We start from the raw sequence: 22,102 nt of genomic DNA on the forward strand, positions 1-22,102 counted from the left end.
CAGGAGGAGGGAGAAGCAGTCTCCATGCCAGGAGCCCGACATGGGACTCGATTCCTGGACTCCAGGATCGGGCCCTGGGCTAAAGGCAGGCGCCAAACTGCTGAGCCACCCAGGGATCCCCATGTTTTTTTTTTTTTTTTAAGTAAGCTATATATATGCCCAACGTGGAGCTTGAATTCATGACCTTGAGATCAAGAGTCACATGCTCTACCGATTGAGCCAGAATGACTTTTTTTTAAAGATTTTATTTATTTATTCATGAGAGACACAGAGAGAGAGCTAGAGAGAGGCAGAGACACAGGCAGAGGGAGAAGCAGGCTCCATACAGGGACCTTGACATGGGACTCTATCCTGGGTGTCCAGGATCAGGCCCTGGGTTGAAGGTGGCGCTAAACCACTGAGCCACCCGGGCTGCCCACCAGAATGACTTTTAAAGAACAAACAAGACAAATTGTTGAATGAAATATAGGATTTATCTGAGATAATAGCGTTCTAGGTAAGGGAGATTGCACAGGCCATGTTCCTGAGGTCACATTGTGCTCCTCCAGCCCAGAGAGCAAGGAAATCAGTGCACTGAGTGGATGGGGGTGAGTAAAGGGTGAGTATGAGAGTGAGTGAGGAGCTGGTCCTTCAAACCCTCAGAGGATAGAACAAAAATTGGCATTTTATCCTTAGTGTGCTATGAAGTTAAGAGACTTCAAGACTAGACTCATTTGAAAAGGTCCTATGGTTGCTGTTTAGGAACAATGGTATAAATAAGCAGTAGGACTAGTTGGGAGGCTCTTCTAACCCTGCAAGAGATGTCAATGGTTGGGACACAAGTGATAGTTCTGGGAGAACTAGAAGGGAGTTGATTGAAGATGTATTTTGAAGACAGTGCTTACACTAATCTTACTCAGTTCTGTTTATTTAAAACAACTGATAAAAGAGTCAAGGTTGACTCCATATCGTTAAACTGGAGCAGCTGCGTGAATGAAGTTGCTTTTACTGGTATGGGCACATCTGCTAACTAAATGGGAAAACTTGTTTTCCAAGTCTGGAAGAAGTGGAAGCAAAGATACTGATTTCACGGGGTTTGTCAGTATTAATTCAGATAATACATTTAAGACACTAATTATAGAGAGAAGCAGATAGTAAGCCCTTAATGCAGGGTAGTCATATTTATTCTAAGTAATTATGATGCTGCACTGTACCAGTCTTTACTCTGATCATCAGCACTTTTGGATTTTGTTTTCTTTTGCTTTCTTTTCTTTTCACTCTTTTTCTGGTAGATTCTCTGCATCCTTCATATCAGAAGAAAAAGGCAGCTCGTCCTCTGCTCATGGACGAGTTGAGGGGTATTCTCAAGGCTGAATTTCTACGAACACACAAATGCTTTCTATGGTACTTGAGAGCATTGGTGAATGTCAGCCTAGCAGAAAGCAGACTTAGCAATATTCTCTTTTGAACTCCAGGGTCGCATTGTACTTACTACTACTAATTATAACTAACCTCTGTTTTGCATTTTCCATTTCAAAAGTGCTTTAAAAAAGAATATAATTCTCAAAGTGATGCTATGAGAAGTATTTCATCATAATTACAGTAAACAAGCAAATACAAAACAAAATAAAGCCAAACTGAGTCTACAAGTACCCTACCCGCAGTCTTGGGGAGACTGATGTACCATTATTCTTATAGCTAATATGTGAAAACACTGGCTTAAAATGCTTTCTCTCTACAAACGCTCTGCTTTCTCCACTGTCTGCTCACTGCTCCAGGAATTACATAACTGCTCTTGACCTCAAATAATAAAGATCTCAAAAAATAAGAGGCTATTTGGCTTCCTGAGTTATTTTGGGATATAGTTACTCCCCAAGGTAATGAGTCACCTCAAAAGTAAAAAAAAAAATAAAGTAAGCAAAATCCTCCTTCATTATTTCCATCAGGTTTGTTTTAACCTGGGGTTTTCTTTTTTTGTCCTACATAAAGATGTCTTTCTACTCAGGTACTCTGATAACTCTCTTATTTTGCCTCTTTGGGGAGTAAACACATAGATGGTGATAGGGGACGCTTTTTAGCATCAAAACCTACATGATATCATAAATCGTTTGTATTGGAATCAATTTCAGAAATAAGATAGTTTATATATATTTTTTGAAGATTTAATCATTGAAATGAAATTACTGGACATTTTTAATGTGTCAGGCACCATGCTGGTCATCCTAAATAATCTTAATTTAGGATAGGATAAATGGTGCCAGTATACCACCATAAGTGCTGATCTAGGTGCTGATGACAAAATATGAAATAAGTCCAGTCCTTGCCCTCAAAGAGTGCCTAGTTTATAAAAATATTCTTCTGCTCAACAGAGGAGGGAATCTTTTTCTAAATTCCACCTAATATTTGAGCTTCATAAGGAAGCCTTGATGCAATCAGAAGGCCTTGGTATTCAAGCATCTCACATCATCTCCTTAATCTTATCTAGATTCATATGGCTTGCCAGATGTCCTGGAAATGCCCAAAGGGCAAAGGATGGGTTCCTACCATCTGGAAATGGTACTTTGTAATATTGCAACAACACCATCTCCTCTTTCCCTACACCCATATCAAAATCAAACACAACAGCTGGATGTTCAATTATTCAGGCTTCATAAGTACTCTTTAATTACCACTGTACACCATCTATTAACCCAATAAACACAAAATTATGCTCTGTAGCTATAGTGATAACTGAACCAAATATGGGCAATATTTGAATTATTTATTTTTTTCTTCAGGACTTTAAATGAACATTTAAAAATAGCTTAAAGATCTATTTTTTTAATTTAACTTGGCACTTTCAATTATTTATTAATTTATAATATAGCATTTAATTTATAATTGTCTCTGTACTCTAAAATGAAATGTCTTGAATTTTCCTGTCTTTTGTATGATTAAGTTCATAGTTAAATATAAGGAATACAGAAGGATGCTTAGGGAGATGTGAAAGAACCTGAGATTGCTTAGGAGTCAAAGACAAGCATGACAAATATGCTAGCAATTTATGTGGGCTTTTGCACATATACGTACTTGTTAAAGAATAAAAAGTAACCCTGCCATGATAATCACCCCATGATACATTGTATCACCATCAGGGAACTAAAAGAGACCTCATAACAAAAACAATTGGCAACATATATTACATGCAGTTTATTTTAAGTATAACAAGGAAAATGTTTTAAAATAATGTTTTCAGACATTAAAAATGACTTCAGCAAAATTATTCTCTTCCTTAAAATTATTTAAAAAAAGCAACTAACAAATTACTATATTTATCAGTACTAAATAATTTCAAATCTCTCTTTTACTAATTACCAAGAAACATGCCTTCATGATATAACTTTTGCAGCATAACTTTGCATGAAGATTTGATAATCATTCCAATGTGTGAATTTGTAACTGCACATAATCAGGTTCAAACAGGGTTTCACCAGGAAAAAAACCCTAATGTTGGCTATTAGGTAAGAAATTTTTTATCATTACCATGGCCCTTTGGGGTTTTCTCTTTCTTCTATACTTTGGTCCCTACTGTGCAATATTTTTGCTTTTGCTTCTTAGCATTTCTTTACTCTCCTAATTGTCATTTCTTATTGAATGAGGTCATCAAATTTCTGGCACATGATACTTTTAATCACCTAACACCAGCTCATGGTAAAAACAGCATTTATCTCTATTGGTCAGTTTTATAAAAGGCAGAAGTAAATTCTGGAAATACGTATTAGTATCTTAGTGTATGCATTTTAAAATCTTCTTAAAAAATATTAAATCGTGTGACATTAAACTTTAAGAAAATGAAATAAGCATTCAACATAGTATATTGTCTACATTTTGCTTCAATCTCAAATTAGGCCCTGATGATTGTTCCAGACTGGGACATGTAGTAGTCTGGAAAAAAAAAAAAAAAAAAAAGGCTCTTAAAGAGATCAGACCCTAATCTCTAGAACTTGCAAATGCTGCCATATATGGAAAAAGTATGTTTATTCATATGGTTAAGTTGTGGATCTTGGATATCTTGGTCTATCTAGGTGTGTCCTAAATATAATCACATTTATCCTTAGAAGACAGAGGCAAAATATCTGGCACATACAGGGGAGAAGGTGATATGAAGATGGAACAGAGAGAAATTTGAAAATGTTGGCCTTGAAGATTGGATGGATTCAACCATAAGCCAGGGCATGCTGGCAGCCACCAAAAGCTGGAAGAAGCAAGGAGTGGATTCTCCCTAGAGCCTTCAAAAGGACTCTTGGTCTGTTACCTTGATTTTGGACTTATGCATCTTCAAACTGTGAGAGAATAAACTTCTGTTGGTTTTAGCCACCAAGTTTGCAGTCATTTGTTATAGCAGCTACAGGAACCTAACACAGCTGAGGATGTCAGGCAGTATTGATATACCACTGGATTCATCTAAAGACAGCACTATTCTGAGATGTTTATTTGCTTCTGTAGGTCTGTAAGTATTTTTTCTCCTATGCCAGACATTCTTTTCTCCTCTCATTTTCTTTTCACTTACCTCTCTGTTGATGCCATACAGAGGTCTATCCTAATGTAACCAGAGACCTGCAATGTAGCCTGGTGAGTTCTCAGCTCAGAAACATCTTGTGTCCTCTAGAGCTTCTCTTCTTGAGTTTCTCAATCATGCTGACCCTTATTCAAATCTAGAGTTATACATGCTGGCTGGGACATCCCTTGACCAACGGGTGATGGATCCAGATTGTAAATGCTCTATTCTTCCATAATCTGGGGGAAAAAACAAAAAACAAGAAACGGTTGGGCACACTGTTCCATGGAGGATCCCCATGAGTCTGAGACCCACGTGCCCACAGTAGGAATCAGATCAATAGCAGACCTTTGATCAATTATTTTTCTCCTTCTCAGTTTTCCTTTCTAAGTCTGCTACTTGAGATTAGTTTTTTAAGTAAAAGATCCACGCACAATCCTCAGCCTCAGCTCTGCACCTGGATGGAATCACACCATCCATGGTGGCTGGTACAGCAAGTGGCCTGAACAAAGACTGGGAGTTGTTTCTGGATCAGAGACTCACTGCCCCCAAAGCCTGCACACTGCTGATGGTGTGCAATGGAGATCCTGTCTGGCAGGCTGCAACGCCACAATTGCAGGGTTCTTGCTGATGATGGCTTGAGATGAGGCAAAGCAGGAGTCCTCAATTTCATAGCCAGTGGTAAGTGGAAGAGCAGGATGATGAACTGACTTTTCAAATGGCTTTGAAACTTTGAAAATACAAAATGACCTGATCAATGGAGCCATGAATTCAAAACAGATAATGAAAGTCAGAAACCTCCATGACATCAGTCAAAAAGACGCTTATCTTCTGCAGCCACACGTAGATGGTCCTGAAATCAGGCCCCAAGTTTAATTGTAAGGATTGCGGAGCTATAAGTAGACTAAACACAACCCTTAATGGGTCTCCTTTGCTAAATCAAAGACATTGATAAAGGTACGGTTCGGGCCCTGAGACCTGCCACAGGCACACTACTTAGCCCGAGAATCTTTAATCATCTCCAGTTGTCACTGAGCTCCCTGTCTGTTAGTGGGGGAGAACATCCTTTCCTCAGATGGCAACCATGGAAAAAGACATCTCCTGACACAGATGTCTTACAAGATGATCTTTGTTCTTCAAAGTCTATCCTATCTTCCCACATTGCCTCTTGACCAAGGGTTGGTAAACTTTTTCTATAAATAGCAAAATTATAGCCACTTTTGGCTTTGTGGGCCAAAAGGCAAAATTGATACCATTATATGGTCATTTCCATAGCCATCTAAAAGTGTTAAATCCACATTTAGGCTGCAGGCCACACAGAAACAGGCAGCAGGTGGGATTTGGCCCCTGGGTCATAGTTTACTGACCACTGATCTCAACCTGTTAGTTTTAAGACTTTAGAATCCATCAGAGTCACTTAGAGGATTTGATAAGATCATTTCAAGGACCCAACCACAGAGTAGGTCTTGGGTGGGCTGAGAATTTGCATCACCAATAAGTTCCTGGGTTTTGCTGACAGGGCTGATTGGAGAAACCACTGCTCTCAATGGAGAGGATTAAATTTTAATCTGTGAAGGAAATAGATCCTGGTTCTAAGAAGGAAGATGTATATAGCTAATATGAACCAGCAGACATGGGAGGGACATGTTTTAGGGTGGCTTTTGGGATTGTTGACCAGGTGGCCAGAGCATAAGGCTGGAAAGAGTGGAACATATTGACATGGGGCCTTTGGAGTCAATATACTGACTCAAGCTTGGATATCACAGCCAAGACACCTGGTGCAGGTTCTAATCAGCTATTTGTATTATTTCTTGAAGCTCAGATATGGCTGTAACCTACAGAAAATGGAGTAAAGATGTTGAAAACATCCTTGCATATTATTGAGGAAAGGCTCAAGAGGCTAGCAGGAAGATATTAGTTTTGATATATTATGTGAGACCAGAGAACCCACCACTTGATTGATTATATCCCCTAAAGTCCCAGTGGTCACTCGTTTTACTCTGACAATATAGAATTCACTGGTGAGGAGGCTGATCACATCATCAAGCCCTACCCAAGGTTCATTTAAAGTGAGTCCACTGGGACCACACCTTATTGTGTTGTCATTTCCCTGACCCCTGCAAGCATAATTGTGATGGATACTCTTAGCAGCTGAATGGAACCCAATGCATTCCCCTTGATTTCCTGACTTCTTGAGTAACTTAATATGGTGGGCAAGACCACATGGAAATCCTTGAAGCTTTCCACCCCCAGGCAAGATGGCAAAGCAGAAATAATACTACATCTCAGCAAGAACAGCAGAAATTAGGGCAACATCAAAGACTTAAAGTCTACAGGGGCAGTGGTCCCACTAGATACCCATTCAACAACTTCTTGTGTACCTGTGATATTCAACTGGTAATATAGATGATAAAGGACTACTCTCATCCAAGTGCTACCCCAACTGCAGCTCCAACACTGGATGTGGTATTCACACAAACTTTGGCATTTGTTTTTTTTCCAAATGAACTGGCAAAGGCATGATTTTTATCTCCATTGTTAAAGAGGATGATTCATTTCAGTCATGATCTACTCCTAAGCACAAGATCCATCCTGTGGAGTCTCTCTTATCCTTCTGTGGGACATACTAGCCATCCTCTGGAAAACAAGTCATGTAAGTGATCCACAGTATTCTTAGTAAACTATTTGACCTTGCAGAATGCAGGAAATGCTATGGGAAGAGTAACATATAGGGGCAAATCCCATGGATTGGAGTATAGGGGAATTTCTAAATCAACATTTTTCTAACCTAGCAGAGCAAGCCTCCCTTGGGTAAAATTTCACTAAATGCTCTTAATAATACAAAAGAGAAATATAAGACAGAGTGCTTAAAATCTGCTTGGGACACCTGATAAATATTCATGAAACTATGAGTGAACAACACATATCATTAACTCTCAACACTGTGTGCTGAAAACTCTCAAGTATTATGGGCCATAGGAGAGGAGAGAAAGCTGGACTAGAGTATCAAAGAGAGCTTTATGGAGGCAGTGGGATTTGAGCAAAGACTTAGCAGTGGTATTTGAAAAAGTAGAGTGGAGAAGAATGTAGTTCAGGCCAAGAAGACAATACAAAATACACAGGATGTGAAGAAAGGCGCACTTAATCCACAGAGCAAGAAAAAATACTATGAAGTGGTTAAGACAGCAGAATAAAAAATGCTTGTGTCTTTAGAGAATGAAGGGAAGGGGTATTAAATCATTCAGCTTCATTAAATAATGATACAGTATAAAATTAAGAGGGATCATAGACATTTAAGCAGAGGGATCGTACAGTGAAGGCGACATTTGGCAGACCAGTCAGAGAAAAGTGTGCAAAATGGGAATTCTTGATGTTCTTCCTAACGCTTTGGCTCTATTGCCTTTAAAAGTTCCTGCTCCTCTAGCTATCCAATAAATCTTATAAGCCAATACATCCTCCTCCATAGGCATTCTGGCTCTCTGCTTTCTCCATGCATCATCTCATCCACAATGGGGGATTTGTTTACTACCTGTTCACAGATTCCCCAAAATTTGGCTAGCCCACACTGAGCTCCCAGAAATGAAAGCCCTTGTCTCTCTAGATAGTTTCATGTGGATGGTGCCTTAAACAGGGCAACAAGAATGGGGAGGGTTGTCAGTCCCATGTAACAACCATTAACGAAGTGTAGTTTAAACTAGTTAGGAATTTTTTTTTTTCAGACAATAAAAAGACCAAGGGCAGACAGTCCAGTGTTCCTACAGCTCCTCCTTTCTTTGTCATGCTGAGCTTATCTCCCCATGGCTATAAGAGGGCTGTTGCTCTTTCAAGGAATGTATCTTTATTTCAGGCTTGAGGAAGGGGAAGGGAGACAGGCAAAAGGCAGGTGGAAATACTGTTCATTACTTAATTAGCAGAATAATAATTTTCTGGGAAGTTCTGGCAATAGGCTTCAATTTCTATCTCAGTGGCCAGAAATGCATTACATTAGCCACCCCTAGATGCAAAGAAGTATGGAAAATTACGTGTTTACCCACACACAATCCCACAAAAACAGGGTAGTGTTCATAAAATAAAAAGTTTCAAGTGAGCAGTTAAAAGCACTGCTGCAACATCCAGAATCCAATTCGCGGTGGCCCCTCCAGATTCAGTCCTCTTTCAGCACCACCACTATTGGTGCATGGTTCCCCCCCTCCGGTTCCTAAGCCAGAGCAGTAGTGCTCATCTTTATAACTCCTCTGTGTGCCACATCCACTTTACCACCATGCATGCCAGTGGCCCTCATGCCAACACTAACGCTGGATTCCAGGATAACACGGTTCATCTCCCGAATTACTGAAGCATCATGCAGACCATTGTCTTTGCATTCAATCCTACAGTCAAGCCCCTTCCAATCCATTTACCACGTTGCACCCAGTTAACTGATTCAAGCAAATTGGATAGTGCCACCCACTGGTTTACAGGCCACAGTGGCTTCTCATTGCTCTTACTTAAAGATGGCACTCATCAATAGGACCTAGAGGGTTCCTTAAGTCCAGATACTGACTAGTTGTATTTGGCCCCCTCTGCAAATTCCAGGTATGGTGGCCTTGTCTAAATTTCTGTTCTTTCCTTGTTCACTCTCTTAGGGTCTTAAAATATATTTGCTTCTCTCTCAGGACCACTCTGCCTCCAAAATCACTCCATTAACTCCAGCCTGTCTTTCAGATTTTAACTGTATTGTTACATCCTCAGAGAAAAAAATCGCCCTTGTTCTCCTGATCAGACAAAACATTTATATTTATCTGTGTGATTAATTTAATCTCATGCATCAGGGTCCATATATTTTCATGCTTATCTTCGTATTACCTGTTTCTATGAAGGTGTCCATTTATACATATTTATGAAATAAATAAACCAGAAAAGTGCAGAAGAAAGAAGAAAGAAATTGAGACAACTGTGTGTCTGTCTCCATTCTAAACTCAATTTCTGCCAGGAAGATAAGAGAATCTACAAACTTATGTCATCTTCATTATGTGGAGAGAAATAACATCTAGAAAAAAGACCAGGTAAACAAGAAAGCTATTGGCTCTTTATGCTTCTAGATAAGTGTGCAAAATCTTAAACAAAATTCTAGTACATGGAATAATTATGCACAATATTTTAATAATAAAAATGTCATGCATTCTTTATTCCAAGTGACATAGACATTGTTTAGAAAGGACAGCTACCAATATGAACTTTTTATATTAGGAGGACAAGGGAGAGTTAAGTAGTTATATTAATTTAGGAGCTACTAAAAAAATATATTCCATTTCTGAAGAAAAGCCCCTGGGCTAAAACAGAATTTCTTTCCTCTTAAGAAAAACATATCTACTGCAGATAAATAGTTGGTGCCATCTGAGCTGAAATTAATTTCTTTTAAAGTATGAAGTTCACCAGAGTCTGGGGTATGTTCTGGAAGTTCATATCAGCACGACAATAACAAAATTTCAGGGATGGCAACATCAACAGCAAATAAGGTACATCTTGGAACTGAACATTTAAAAAAGTTATTTCCAAATAATGTGATTAGCAAATAGAAATAAATAAATAAGCAAACAGAAAGGGAAATGAGCTTGTCTATTAGAATGAAGAGACTTTATATATGAATTAGGAAACATCCATATGACAGAATTTGAAAAGATACAGACATTAACATGTTAATTATGGTTATATCCATATAGTTCTAATATAGGAACTTAAAATACGTTTATTTCAGTTTTTGAATTTTCCTATAGCTTATGTAGTCAGAAAGAATAGTTGCTATACAAATTGTTAAAGGAATGGGGAATTGCATTTTTTAGAGTTTTAGTGACTTAATATATAGAGTGCATATTGGTCTTTATTCTTGTCAAACCCTAAATCACTTCCTGGCTTTAAGTTAGACACTAATGTAGATAAATTAACTCTACTGGGTCACTTGGGCATTATTTAGTACAATGTTCTATTCTGGAAAGTACAAGAAACTTCATAGTCCATGTGGACTAATACAAATGGTAACTGGACAGTTTTAGCGATTTTTTTTTTTTTTAGCAAGTGTATCAGAACACACAAGGTCAAAAGCTTGTGATCCCTCCCATATTTTAATCTTGAAAGATGATATTTTATTTTGCCATTCTTTTATTTGCTCAAATAACTCCATTTTTTCTTTCCATACAACTGTTTTCAGGAGTATTTTCAAATTTTTAAGTCATATCACTGGTGGGAAATCTTACTTTCAGGAATTATTTTGATTTTAGAAATTAGGCAAATGCCATTCCAAGTCAGGCAGGTTGCATATGTCTCTGATCAAGGTACACAGCGATGACTTGGTCAAATATCATGGGATATATAATACAATGGCAGTAATTTTACTTGTACTTGTGGGATCTAAATGTAACACCTGTACTAAGCATTGTAAATTTTAGAGAAGTCCCTTAAGAATTTCGAACCCTTGTTTTATCACCTCAAATTGTAGTAAAATTATTAACTTCCCTTTCCTCACAGAGTTGGTAGTCAGAAACTGATATATCAAGTCAGTGCTCTTGTTTCTGTTCTAAACATGGTCCATGGTCCACCACTTTTGTTGGTGGGAGAATTTTTGACATTTGTAGCTTCAGAGCTGACAAACAAAGAAATTCATATTTGCTAAACATGTTTAATTAAGGTAAAAGAAAAGTTTAATTTATAATCCTATCATTTATAAGACACAAACATCTGACTGCCATACTTCCAGCATTAGTGTATATTTCTGCAGAGAATACCCTTTCCTTCTGGGTTTCTTTTTTTTTATTTTTTTAAATTTTTTTTTTATTTATTTATGATAGTCACAGAGAGAGAGAGAGAGAGGCAGAGACATAGGCAGAGGGAGAAGCAGGCTCCATGCACCAGGAGCCTGACGTGGGATTCGATCCCGGGTCTCCAGGATCGCGACCTGGGCCAAAGGCAGGCGCTAAACTGCTGCGCCACCCAGGGTTCCCAATCCTTCTGGGTTTCATATAAGTGATAAAACTCCATTTTTCCTCATTTAATGTATCTTGAGTATCACCAGCCATGATGTATGGCTGGTACTTTCTATAGCTGATAGGAAGTCTATAACCATTATTTCTATCAGGAAATAATAAACATTTCCCTAATGCATATTTATACATACAAAACATTATTCACTTATTTTGGGGAGGAGGTTATCAAAATTATATAGCAATGATGATAAATAAGTATTTACCACACTCATCCTGAATACATTTTTCTTTCTGGAAAGATGACTATTTTTAGGCAGTATTAATTTTGTTTTCACTTTTGCTTTTCCTCAAAAGTTCCTGAGGTTTCCAGATATATCTCAATAGAACAATTTCTCCTTTGTTCTATATGAAATGTAGCCTTTGGTTCTTTGGAGATATGATGATATGTTTGACATGGTATTTTGTGCAGAAATTAATGGTAATATCTTCTTAAGTTAAGTCTCCATACTTACCCCAGATCTTAAAATGTTACAAAGTTTGGTCCAGTATGTTATGTAGGTTGCCAACATCAGAATGCCACAAACCATTGTTTCAAAACAAATGGAAGATATGTACATATATATGTATATATATATATACACATATACACACACACACATTTATATTCACATGCATACCTATATAATTTCATTGGAAAGATCCTGTTATCTGCTACTGGTTCATATCATGAAGTTTAAAATATTTTGTCCTCATTTTCATTATTCTGGTTTTACATTAAAAACACAAGGCTTTTATCTTGTAAAAAATATTTTTAAAATATGCAGATTCATGTGCCCCAGTTCTCAAGTCTCATAAAGTATTTTCTAAAGGGTCATAATCCATTCACATTGCACAAGAGTGATTTTAATTAAGAATACTTAAATGAGGGGCCATATTCTCTTGCAGATTTCCTAAATGTGAGCTTAGGTTTTGTGTGTTCATTGGCCATTCTTTCTCATTATCCTTTACTCCTTCCTCATTTCCTGAAGTCCAAACATTTGGGAGCCTCAGAGATGAAACATGGTCTCCTTTGCTCTTTATGCATTCACCTTTGGGGAGCTTATCCGATCCTAAGATTTTATTCTAAGACTCAGCCCCAAATTGATGTAATTTATATCTGGCCTATTTCCTCCACACAAGCCACTCCTTATGCCTATTTGACAACCCCACATGCATGCCTAATAGATATGTCAAATTTCATATGTCAAAAGGTATGTCATATGTCCTGTTTTTTCCCTCTAGGCCTTCATTCAGGGACACTACCCAAATCACAATGTCTGCTTATGAATTGGAAAAAAAATTTGGCCAGATACAGACCAAAATGCTGGCTGCATGCAGACTACACTGCACATTGCATTACCATATCAAAAAAAAAAAAAGGCACTGGCATAAAACAGGAGTAAAGTGCACAGTTTGAAGAGAATGGGATTTATATTTTATTCACCACTCACCGCCATGGCTGGAAAAATGTGTAGCGCACAGTCTGTACAACCATATGCAGACGCCCTCCCCTGCTGGCTCCTCAAACTATTCTCTGTCAATAGTGCCTCTATTGTGGTTGCTCAGGCCACAAATCAATTTCTTTATTTCAGGCCAGCCATCCTACTCTTCAGCACATTCTCCTGCCCAGCCTCCAAGTGATGTTCAGAATTTGACCACTTCTCCCCACCACTGGCCCTTCCACCCAGATCCTGGTCACCTTCATTGCTTACCTTAATTATTAGAGTAGGCTATATATATATATGCCACCTAAAGCTTATTTCCACCTAAAGCTTATTTTCAGCCCAGGAGTAAAAGTCAGATGTTTCTATATTCTTCTTTGGCTTCTCCTCCCCTTTGGAGGAAATAGTTTCAGTTGTCTAAAGACCAGCAATATCTGCCCAAGTCCCATCCCTCTAGCAGTCTGATTGTGTCTGCCTACTTGCTTGGTCTCACCGTACCCCCCACACTAGCCCTGGCTCCTCTCTTAGCTGCCCTGGGGCCTCTGTGCTGGCCTGTGCCTCACCTGGAGTACTCGATCTCGCCCATAGACAGGCAGCTTGTGTAGAAGTCCTGGGACTTCTCATGTTTGCTTCAGTGTCCACATCCACAACCACTCTATATAAACTTCAGTTTTTCTCTATAGGACCCCAGTGTCTTTCCCTTCTCTATTTGTCCTTGTAGCACTTAGATCTATCTGACATCAGCACTTTTACAGTGGGTCTTTAAAAAGTCAACTCCCAGAAAACACTCCCCACTCTCCACTTTCCTAGGATTTCTCTCCTGAATACTTATGACTATCACAAGTTGTTCTACAGGGATGTGTTGTTTGCATTACTATTATTTAGCAATGTTTCTTTAGTCTTATTGAGTGGAATTACTTATTCCTCTAACTTTCTGGTGTTTCTGCCTATGCATGTGTGAGCCATCATTCCATTATTTTTATGATTCCATTTTCATTATTTTTTAGAGTACTACCACAAAAGATTATCATATGAATAACTTTGCAATCTCATAGGAATATCTTTATAGGTAAATTTTCTGAAGTAGAATTGCCAAGTCTAAGTCTACACACATTTAAAAAAAAATAGCAGATAGTACTTATGGTTTTTCTGAGAGTTATTGCTACATCATGTTCCTTACATTGAATATGAGAATACCAAACTCTCTATATTCTCAACAATATTGTATGTATAACTCCATAATATTTTTCCTTCTGAGTGAGAACTGTCATAACTTGTTTCAATATGTTCTCAGTTCTTTTTCTGGCTGACCAATTTTCGTGACTTCTGAGATTTATATGCTTATAAAATTTGTGTTTCCATTTGGTTATTTGTATTTTTCTCAATGATTTTGAGTAGCTTTTGATATATTTTATGTATCAACTATTTATTATTAGGGTTACAAATGCCTTTCCTCAACTGGTATTTCTATTAAGCTAAGTTTATGTTGTGTGACACATGAATTTTTGTTTTTAATAATAATTATATTTTAATCTTTTTATTTATGTCACATACGTTTTCTATCATGCTTATAAATTTTAATTCAAATTTTGAAAAGCAAACCTCAGATAGATGAATAGATAGATATAAAATATATATTCTTCAACTGAAATTCAGTGCAACTGGTTAACAGAGTCAGATATCCTCAATTTTTCCATAAGAGGAGCCAATATTCCCAGATCCATTTATTTAACAATTCATCCATCAGCTATTTCATGATATGAAGTGTTATCATTATCATCTCATAACATTCTGTATATACTTGGATTTGCTCTTGGATGTTTTCCTTCCTTTGCGATGTATTTCATCAAGACCACATCCTTTCATTACCACAGGAGTTTATACCACATTCTTGTGAGTGTGTGCTTGTGTGTGTGCGGTGGGGGGGGGGGAACCTCTTCCTCCCTGTGCTATTCACTGTCATAATTCCTTTGCATCTTCACACCTTCCAGCTTCCAGATACCCTCCCCCAAACTCACATGAGACAATAATCATGGCTGTGTGTTTGTCCAAAGACTCAGACAAATATTTGTACCCAAAATGAAATTTGTACTGAAGCAATGCATGTAGAACTTACTTCCCTTTACATGAGTTGAACCAGTAATCCTCCTTTTAAAGTTTGTAATAATTATACACTATATATATAATGTATATATTAAAAAGTATTTAATAATATTCTCTTGCTGTATCTGTGTTGGGTACGATGTAAAACAATGAACACTATAAAACAATGAACACTACTTAAAAAGCAAAGCAATTCCTCTCTTTATGAAAAAAAATTACATGAAAGAGTGTTAACCTTCTCCACAGTAAACTTTTTATTTCATTCAGAAACACAATTTTCTGCCTTTTAATTTTAGTCAGACCACAAGAGGAAAAAAAAAAGTGTACCAGAAATGTTCAAAATCACTATTTCATCTCAGCACACTTTTCTTTTAATTCTTTTCATATGTCTAAAAGGAAATACATAAAGCCATAGGTATGAAATTCCAAGATCTTCCTGAGTCTTAATTCTCCCTGACTTTGAGTATTCACAGGGGTGGCTGTCTGCTTTCCATATTGCTATGGCCCTTGGCAATGCTGTTTGGAACACCAGCTTGTCTTCTTTCTAGCTCTCTAACTGGAGCCTGCCCCAGAACTGTAGGGATAAGAACACTCTACAGGGCTTTTTTTATTTTCTCTTACAGTCTTCTGTCTTACTATATTAGCATGGTTTCCATTGTCCTTTTCATGCTAGATGATCCATATCAATGCCATTCTTCCAAATTCTGTTTCTTCTTTATGGATCCATGCTCAAAATTCTCCAAATAAATTTTATTGTAATTTCCTACTCACCAGCTTCTTCCCCTCCATGGTTCTCAATTTCTGTTGATATTATCATAATTATCTTGGTCTTTTCTGCTCAGTATTTATGGTTTTGTCTCTAGGGCTCTCCAATACACAACTATAATTGATTCTTCCTCCAATATGTCTTTCCATTCCTCCCATCTTCACCACTTTCTAGACTTTTGCCACTTTTCCAAAATGTTGCAAAAGTTTTTTGCTGTCTTGTCTGAACTCACAAATACCACTGCCAAATTATTTTCAAAAAACTCAGCTTGCCACTACCATTCTAAGGAAAAATGAGTAATTTATCAATAACTATTTGTTGACTGCCTCGCTGAATTTTTACTAACTCTCTCTTACCAATAGCATATAGATGAAATGCTCTGAAATGGTGTTTTAGATTTCTGTATTATGATACAATTTGTATATTTATTATATTGTAATTTTACCATTTCTTCAATCTCTGTTTCCAGACATAAGCTCTGCTTTTTGTACCACCATTTGATGCTTTCATAATTAAGTCTCTAAATCTATAACATATCAGGTATGCAAAAATCACCCTGGCTCCTTTTATTTAAATGTTGCACATCCTTCTGGTAGAAATACAAAACTGATTTCTCATGAAAAGTTCCCTAATTGTTCAAATTCTCCATGATTTGTTTCTAGTCTCCAAAGTCTTTGATGTATAGCTCATTGATCACCTGTCTACTACTTTGTATTATGATTTTCTGTGCCTATATGTTATCTTTCCAACTAGATTAAACATGTCACATCTGAGTTATATTTTTCCTTTTTTGTTCTCTGTCAACTTGTTGTGTCTTTAAAAATTCTAGTGCGACACGGCACACTGGAAAGGACACTGGGCAGGAGTTTTGCATTGGATCCCTGGACTTTAAAATATATTTTTTTTTATAATTCTCACCACACAAATTTCTAGATTCATTACCTAACTCCTACATCCACACGTTCTACTCCTTGTACTTTCTGTTGCTCTTGCACCCACATAGACTTGTCTAACACCTGGTACTTACTAGCACTCCTTTTTACATTGTGAAATTCTACAATATACAGTCTGTAAGACATTGGATTGTACATATAGATTTTCATCTCAAGACTATTTCTATGTTAACCACCTCATTCCACCAACTAGTGAAAAGCATTTGATCTTGAGTCAAATTCAATCAATGCCAGATCTTCTATTTCAGGGCTTCCTACTTTCCTCTTTCCCCCAGTGATTGCATCTAGGTTTTAACTGGTTCAGTGGTGGTCATTTAGCCACGTTGCTGACACAATCACTTGGTCATGCTTTCACCAATCCATAGAGATGTTTGCATTTCTACTCAGTTATGTGATCCAAAATGCATCCACAACTGCAAACTTTTGTCCAGACCTCAAAATGTTCTAGGTTTTGGATTTTCAGTGCCTCCATAATGCTACTCTTAGTTACTTCTTTCATTTTATTGAGGCATTTCAGGCTGTTGCAACCTCTATCTCTTTTGTCAGGCATACCATGAATTCACCTCTACCATCCTCTCCCATGCCCACAGCTTCCTTATACAATAAAGGAGAGACTTCCAGTGTTGCCTTGCTTTTATTTCAAGCTCAAGTTCCACATCAATACTTTTCCCCATCCAGTAGCAACCCCACCATTTCTCTTTGGCTTTATCTTTGCCATGCTGCTCTGAGCACATCAAACATATCACCATTTATTTTAATCCCTGTAATTTGTTTCTCTTGGGTTGTGCTACATGTTAAGTGGGTTCACTGAATTTCTCACATTTTTTTCCAGCCCTACTGGGGAGGTCAGAGGCAACCTGTGTTAAACTTCCAACATTTGAAAGAGGAGAAGCTTATAGTAGAATTCCAGCACACAAGCATTAGGACATATATTAGCCATGCCATTTTGGGGGGGGCCCCATTACTCTGGTTCAACAGAAAATTTTCCCAACATATTTCAGTAAAAATGTTACTAAAGTATAAGTTCACAAATCAACAAATGCTTTGTTTCTTTGTTTTGAGATGACAGTTTTCTTCCCAGTTGCTCTCAACAGGGGCACTGGTTTCCTAAGAGCTATTTCTCTAACACATTAGGTAAAAATGTTAAAATGTCTCCAATTAAAGGTCTTGGGAGTATAGATGGGTGATTATTCCAGATTTCTATAGTTAGGAGAGCTGAAGGAATATCCCATGATGAGAGGTACATTATTGTACCTGACATGCCTGAACTATAGAAGGGTATTCATGTCCTGAAAAGCCTATCTGCCAAAGAAGGCTTACATTGTAAGCCTCTGATCCCACATGAGCTAAAATAATGAGTATGATAATGTGTGTACTTGTCTCTACATCCAAACCTTTTAAATGAAGCACCATTGGCAAACCATGCCAACACTGTGCAAATTCCAGATGGCGGATTGCTTCTGGTTCCAATGGTTCCACAACTTACAACTGCGTAGCTTTGGTATCAAAACTGAACACTTACCTTCTAAACTGTCATTTATAAAAATTCAATGTTATCTCTCAAACTATTATAATTTCAATATCATCAGGAATGCCAGAACATAAAGGTAAGGGTCAAAACAGCTCTTACCTAGTCCCTAAAGTGAACCAAAAGCCAGTCAAAATGAGAAGGGTAGGATCTCCAGTAGAACCTTGCCTTTAAGAGCACAAACATGTTTTTAGTTGTGAAAGAGGGAGATCTTCTATAATCACTAGGCATATTATGTGTAAATTTTTATTGCTTTATTAAACAAATCGCTAATCTATAGTTACTCCATAAATAATGTTCAACTCTATTAAGCACATTTGTTGAATGGCCAAGTTTGTTACATCAATATTATGTCTCAAAATACATTGTCTTTATGATTTTTTTTTCCTTTGGAATCTTAAAAAATAGTATTAAAAATTTTCGTTCCACCTAAAAGAAATATTAAAGACATGATATAATTACAAAAACATAACACATCGAGGGTGGGGTGGAGTGGAAATCAATCTCATCTTTCCAACCGAGTTTACCACTTGTCTAGCAATTATCGTAAGTGCTTCCCCACCACTGAGAGTGAGAAAGGAAGCTGCTGTTGCTGCCACTTCTGTGTTGTATGTTGCTATTTTATCCAATCTACTCCTGTAAATAACTTCTCAGAAACCTTAAATACCCATTTCAAAAGCACTTCTTAAAGCAAAGTACTCACTTGTTCTTCCTTCTTAGAACTTGATATTTTGACTGCCAAAAATTCACAAAGGATGGAACAGTCCTGCTGAGAAAATAGGAAAAAAAAGATAGAATTACCACCTAGTGTTATATTCAGGTGCTATGCTCTACTTTCTTTCTTAATGGCAGCAGTATATTGTTTTAGCTAATTCATAGATGTTTAAATAAAAGAAAACTGAACTGAGAACAAAATGTCTCCAAGTTGGCATAGGTGAATAAAAAAGACCTATGCTTGCTCACCATATTTATCATAGATATGACCTTTAGCATTTTTTTTTTGGATGAGTGTGTATAACATCAACACCTTTGGATGACAGTTGGGAGAATAACATCTTATGTCAGAAGATTAGTTAGAAACTATTCCAAACAGATATATTTCAATTAAAACCATGGGGAAATAACACACGTTAGAAATCTGCTTAACTGTGTGCAGTTGCAGCTCTAACACTAACTGCTGTGTTTTGTGAACAGGCCATGTCATAATCTTGCAATAATAATACAGAGAGTTGGGACCCATGATCCATTCAAGTGTCCTTCAGCTCCTGTGCTCCAGCACTCACTGCCTGCCTGCTGTCAACATAGCTGAATCTTTGCAACAGAATTCTAGCTGCTTACAGCCCTTCACATATTTATTCCATTCTCCAAACTCTCCCCTAACCTACCAGGCCTCCTCTTGCATATAGCTCCCTAATTTATCATACATCAATTAGGTGCTTCTCTGACTTCTTTTGGATTTGACTTTCAAAATATCATTCTAACCTTATATTCCTTATATGAGAACTATTTCTCATAAGGCAGCATTTATTCCCATCTCACTGTTTTTTCCCCCATTCTAAACTTACATCTCACCCATCCATACATTTACTTCTGCTGTTCTGCACAACTGAAATGCTTTTCCTCTTCCCCTCCTCTCCATCATTCCAAATGAGAATCATCTTTTCACTGGCCACCAACAATCACTTTAGGCCACTTAAACTTTTGTTCCTTAACTCCTATTTAAGAATCACAAAGTGTTTGTGAATTTTGTCTCCGCCAAATGCACTATAAGGTCCTGGAAAGCTAGGACTGTGCCATAGTTGTATGGCAGATGCGTGGTTGGCTGCATCATAACATCTGTCTCAATGCTTCTGTGTCATGTATTCATGTGAATTAGATATTCTATTTAAGAATAAGCAGGGCAGCCCCGGTGGCACAGCGGTTTGGTGCTGCCTGCAGCCCAGGGCGTGATCCTGGGGACCCTGGATCGAGTTCCACGTCGGGCTCTCTGCGTGGAGCCTGCTTCTCCCTCTGCCTGTGTCTCTGCCTCTCTCTCTCTCTCTCTGCGTCTCTACGAATAAATAAATAAAATCTTAAAAAAAAAAGAATAAGCAAGTTTTTACTAAGATACTAAATGGTACATATCTGATAAAAGAAGTAGGTATCTGATCATATCGAAATTTTTCTAAGGGTCCAGGACTCAATTCATAGGTACTCATAATAAGATACGAAAGAATTATGGGAATTTGGGGAGGATTCTCTGAAAGGAATTGCTTGTTGCTCCTGCAGAGCCTCTCAAGGAGTATGGGTGGGTGGGTTTCACATCTTTTAATTCAAGTCAAGTGAAAGAGGCTTCAGTAGGATCATTTGTAAAGCTTAAATCCTGTCTCCTACAGTTGGGGACAGGAGAGGATGGTGTTTAAGTCAGGGTCTCCTATAGGATTGATGATAGATAGATAGATGGATAGATAGATAGATAAAGGTATTTTGAGGGCGTGGCTCACATGATCGTGCTGAGACTGAATATTCTGAAATCTACAGGGTAGTCTTCCAAGCTGAAAACTCAAACAGAAGCTGATGCTCCACTATTGAGGCAGAATATCTTCTTTTATGGGAAGACTTAGCTCCCACTTTGGATGGGGCCCACCCACCTTGTCAAGGATCATCTCCTTTACTTAAAGTTAATTGATTCCAGATGTTAAACATAGCTACAAAATAGCCTCACAGGAATAGTTAAATTCCTGTGGTTGAATGATTGGATGACTGGGTACTACAGCCTAGCTAAGTTGACACATAAACCTAACCATCGCAGGTGGAATTTGCATTTCTGCCTGAGAATCTCAAAAACAAGCAACATCCTTGGACATGACAGTAAACATAAATAAAAGGTTGCTGCTCCACTGGGATTGCTCTGTTCCACTGGAGTTTTCTGGGACACAGAATCTGTGGTCCTCATCAACCTAAGAGAGATCCAGAATGAAGTCATCTTAAATTCTGCTACATAGGACTATCTCAAAGGGCATGCAGACCTCATCCCAGAGCTGCTAAGGCATCACAGGATCCCTAGAGAATGAGAAGGGAGTAGATGATGAACTGGAGAATCCTACACTGACTGCATTAAAAGCAGCAGGTGACATGGTCCTGGCAAAAGGGAACAAGGACTTCTCAGCACCCCAAGTAGCCATCAGAAGAGGAGGCTGCCATATATACACGCTGTTACCCCTAAAAGTCAGCCTTCAGCAGCTCCTTCTGTGAAGTAAGATTTTCTTGCCCTCCCTTTCTGTCCTCTGAGCATAGCCTGTAATATGTTAGTTGTGAGAAATAGTACACAGTGAGTGAGGAGGGAGAAGATGAGGAGGGACAGAGAAGCCAAGTACAGGTCCTCCTCAGGCTGCAGGTAGCCAGCACAATCTGAAGGGGGCGAGAGAAGTGCAGTGGCTTCCACTTTGAAAAAACTTATATGTCTGACCGTTTTATGGGAATGGAAGTTTAAGAATCAATCTGAGATTTTTGTGAATGCTTCTTAAGGCAACAAAATAACTCTCACCACACAAGAGTCATTGAGGAGAGACAGGAGACAGACTGAATTTTCATCCAGGGACACAGGAAGAACTTTTCATCCTGTAAATTTTGAAAGTACAATGAGAGACACATTAAAGTTGTTTTGTGATGGTCTGCGGGTGTCAAAATATGTGGTAGAGAAACATGTAAACTAGGATATTAGAACTAAGAATGCTTAAGAAGTTAGGGATTATACGGAACATGTAGACCTGGAGGGACAGCAAAGGGGAAAGAATGATAAGTGTGGCTTGTGTGG

At 37.9% G+C, this 22,102-nt stretch overlaps 1 protein-coding gene across 15 annotated transcripts in view; it reads right to left on the reverse strand.

Annotated features, from left to right (window-relative positions):
• The window catches only part of LOC144287740 (uncharacterized), a 60,337-nt gene that overhangs the window by 22,880 nt on the left and 15,355 nt on the right, over positions 1–22,102 (reverse strand). For 4 of the 15 annotated variants that reach the window (XM_077854997.1, XM_077854996.1, XM_077855005.1 and 1 more), the window contains 4 exons: positions 21,833–21,906; positions 19,010–19,075; positions 18,409–18,474; positions 4,529–4,673 (listed from right to left, as the gene is read on the reverse strand). In XM_077854997.1, coding sequence (XP_077711123.1) covers positions 4,664–4,673; positions 18,409–18,474; positions 19,010–19,075; positions 21,833–21,906 — 216 coding nt within the window. In that variant the 3' untranslated portion in view covers positions 4,529–4,663. Of the gene's footprint in view, positions 1–4,528; positions 4,674–18,408; positions 18,475–19,009; positions 19,076–20,786; positions 21,246–21,832; positions 21,907–22,102 lie in introns of those variants that run through there. The other 11 variants (XM_077854999.1, XM_077855006.1, XM_077855009.1 and 8 more) reach the window with 6 other exon arrangements.

Source organism: Canis aureus, chromosome 17, assembly GCF_053574225.1.
Source record: "Canis aureus isolate CA01 chromosome 17, VMU_Caureus_v.1.0, whole genome shotgun sequence".
NCBI classification, from domain to species: Eukaryota; Metazoa; Chordata; class Mammalia; order Carnivora; family Canidae; genus Canis; species Canis aureus.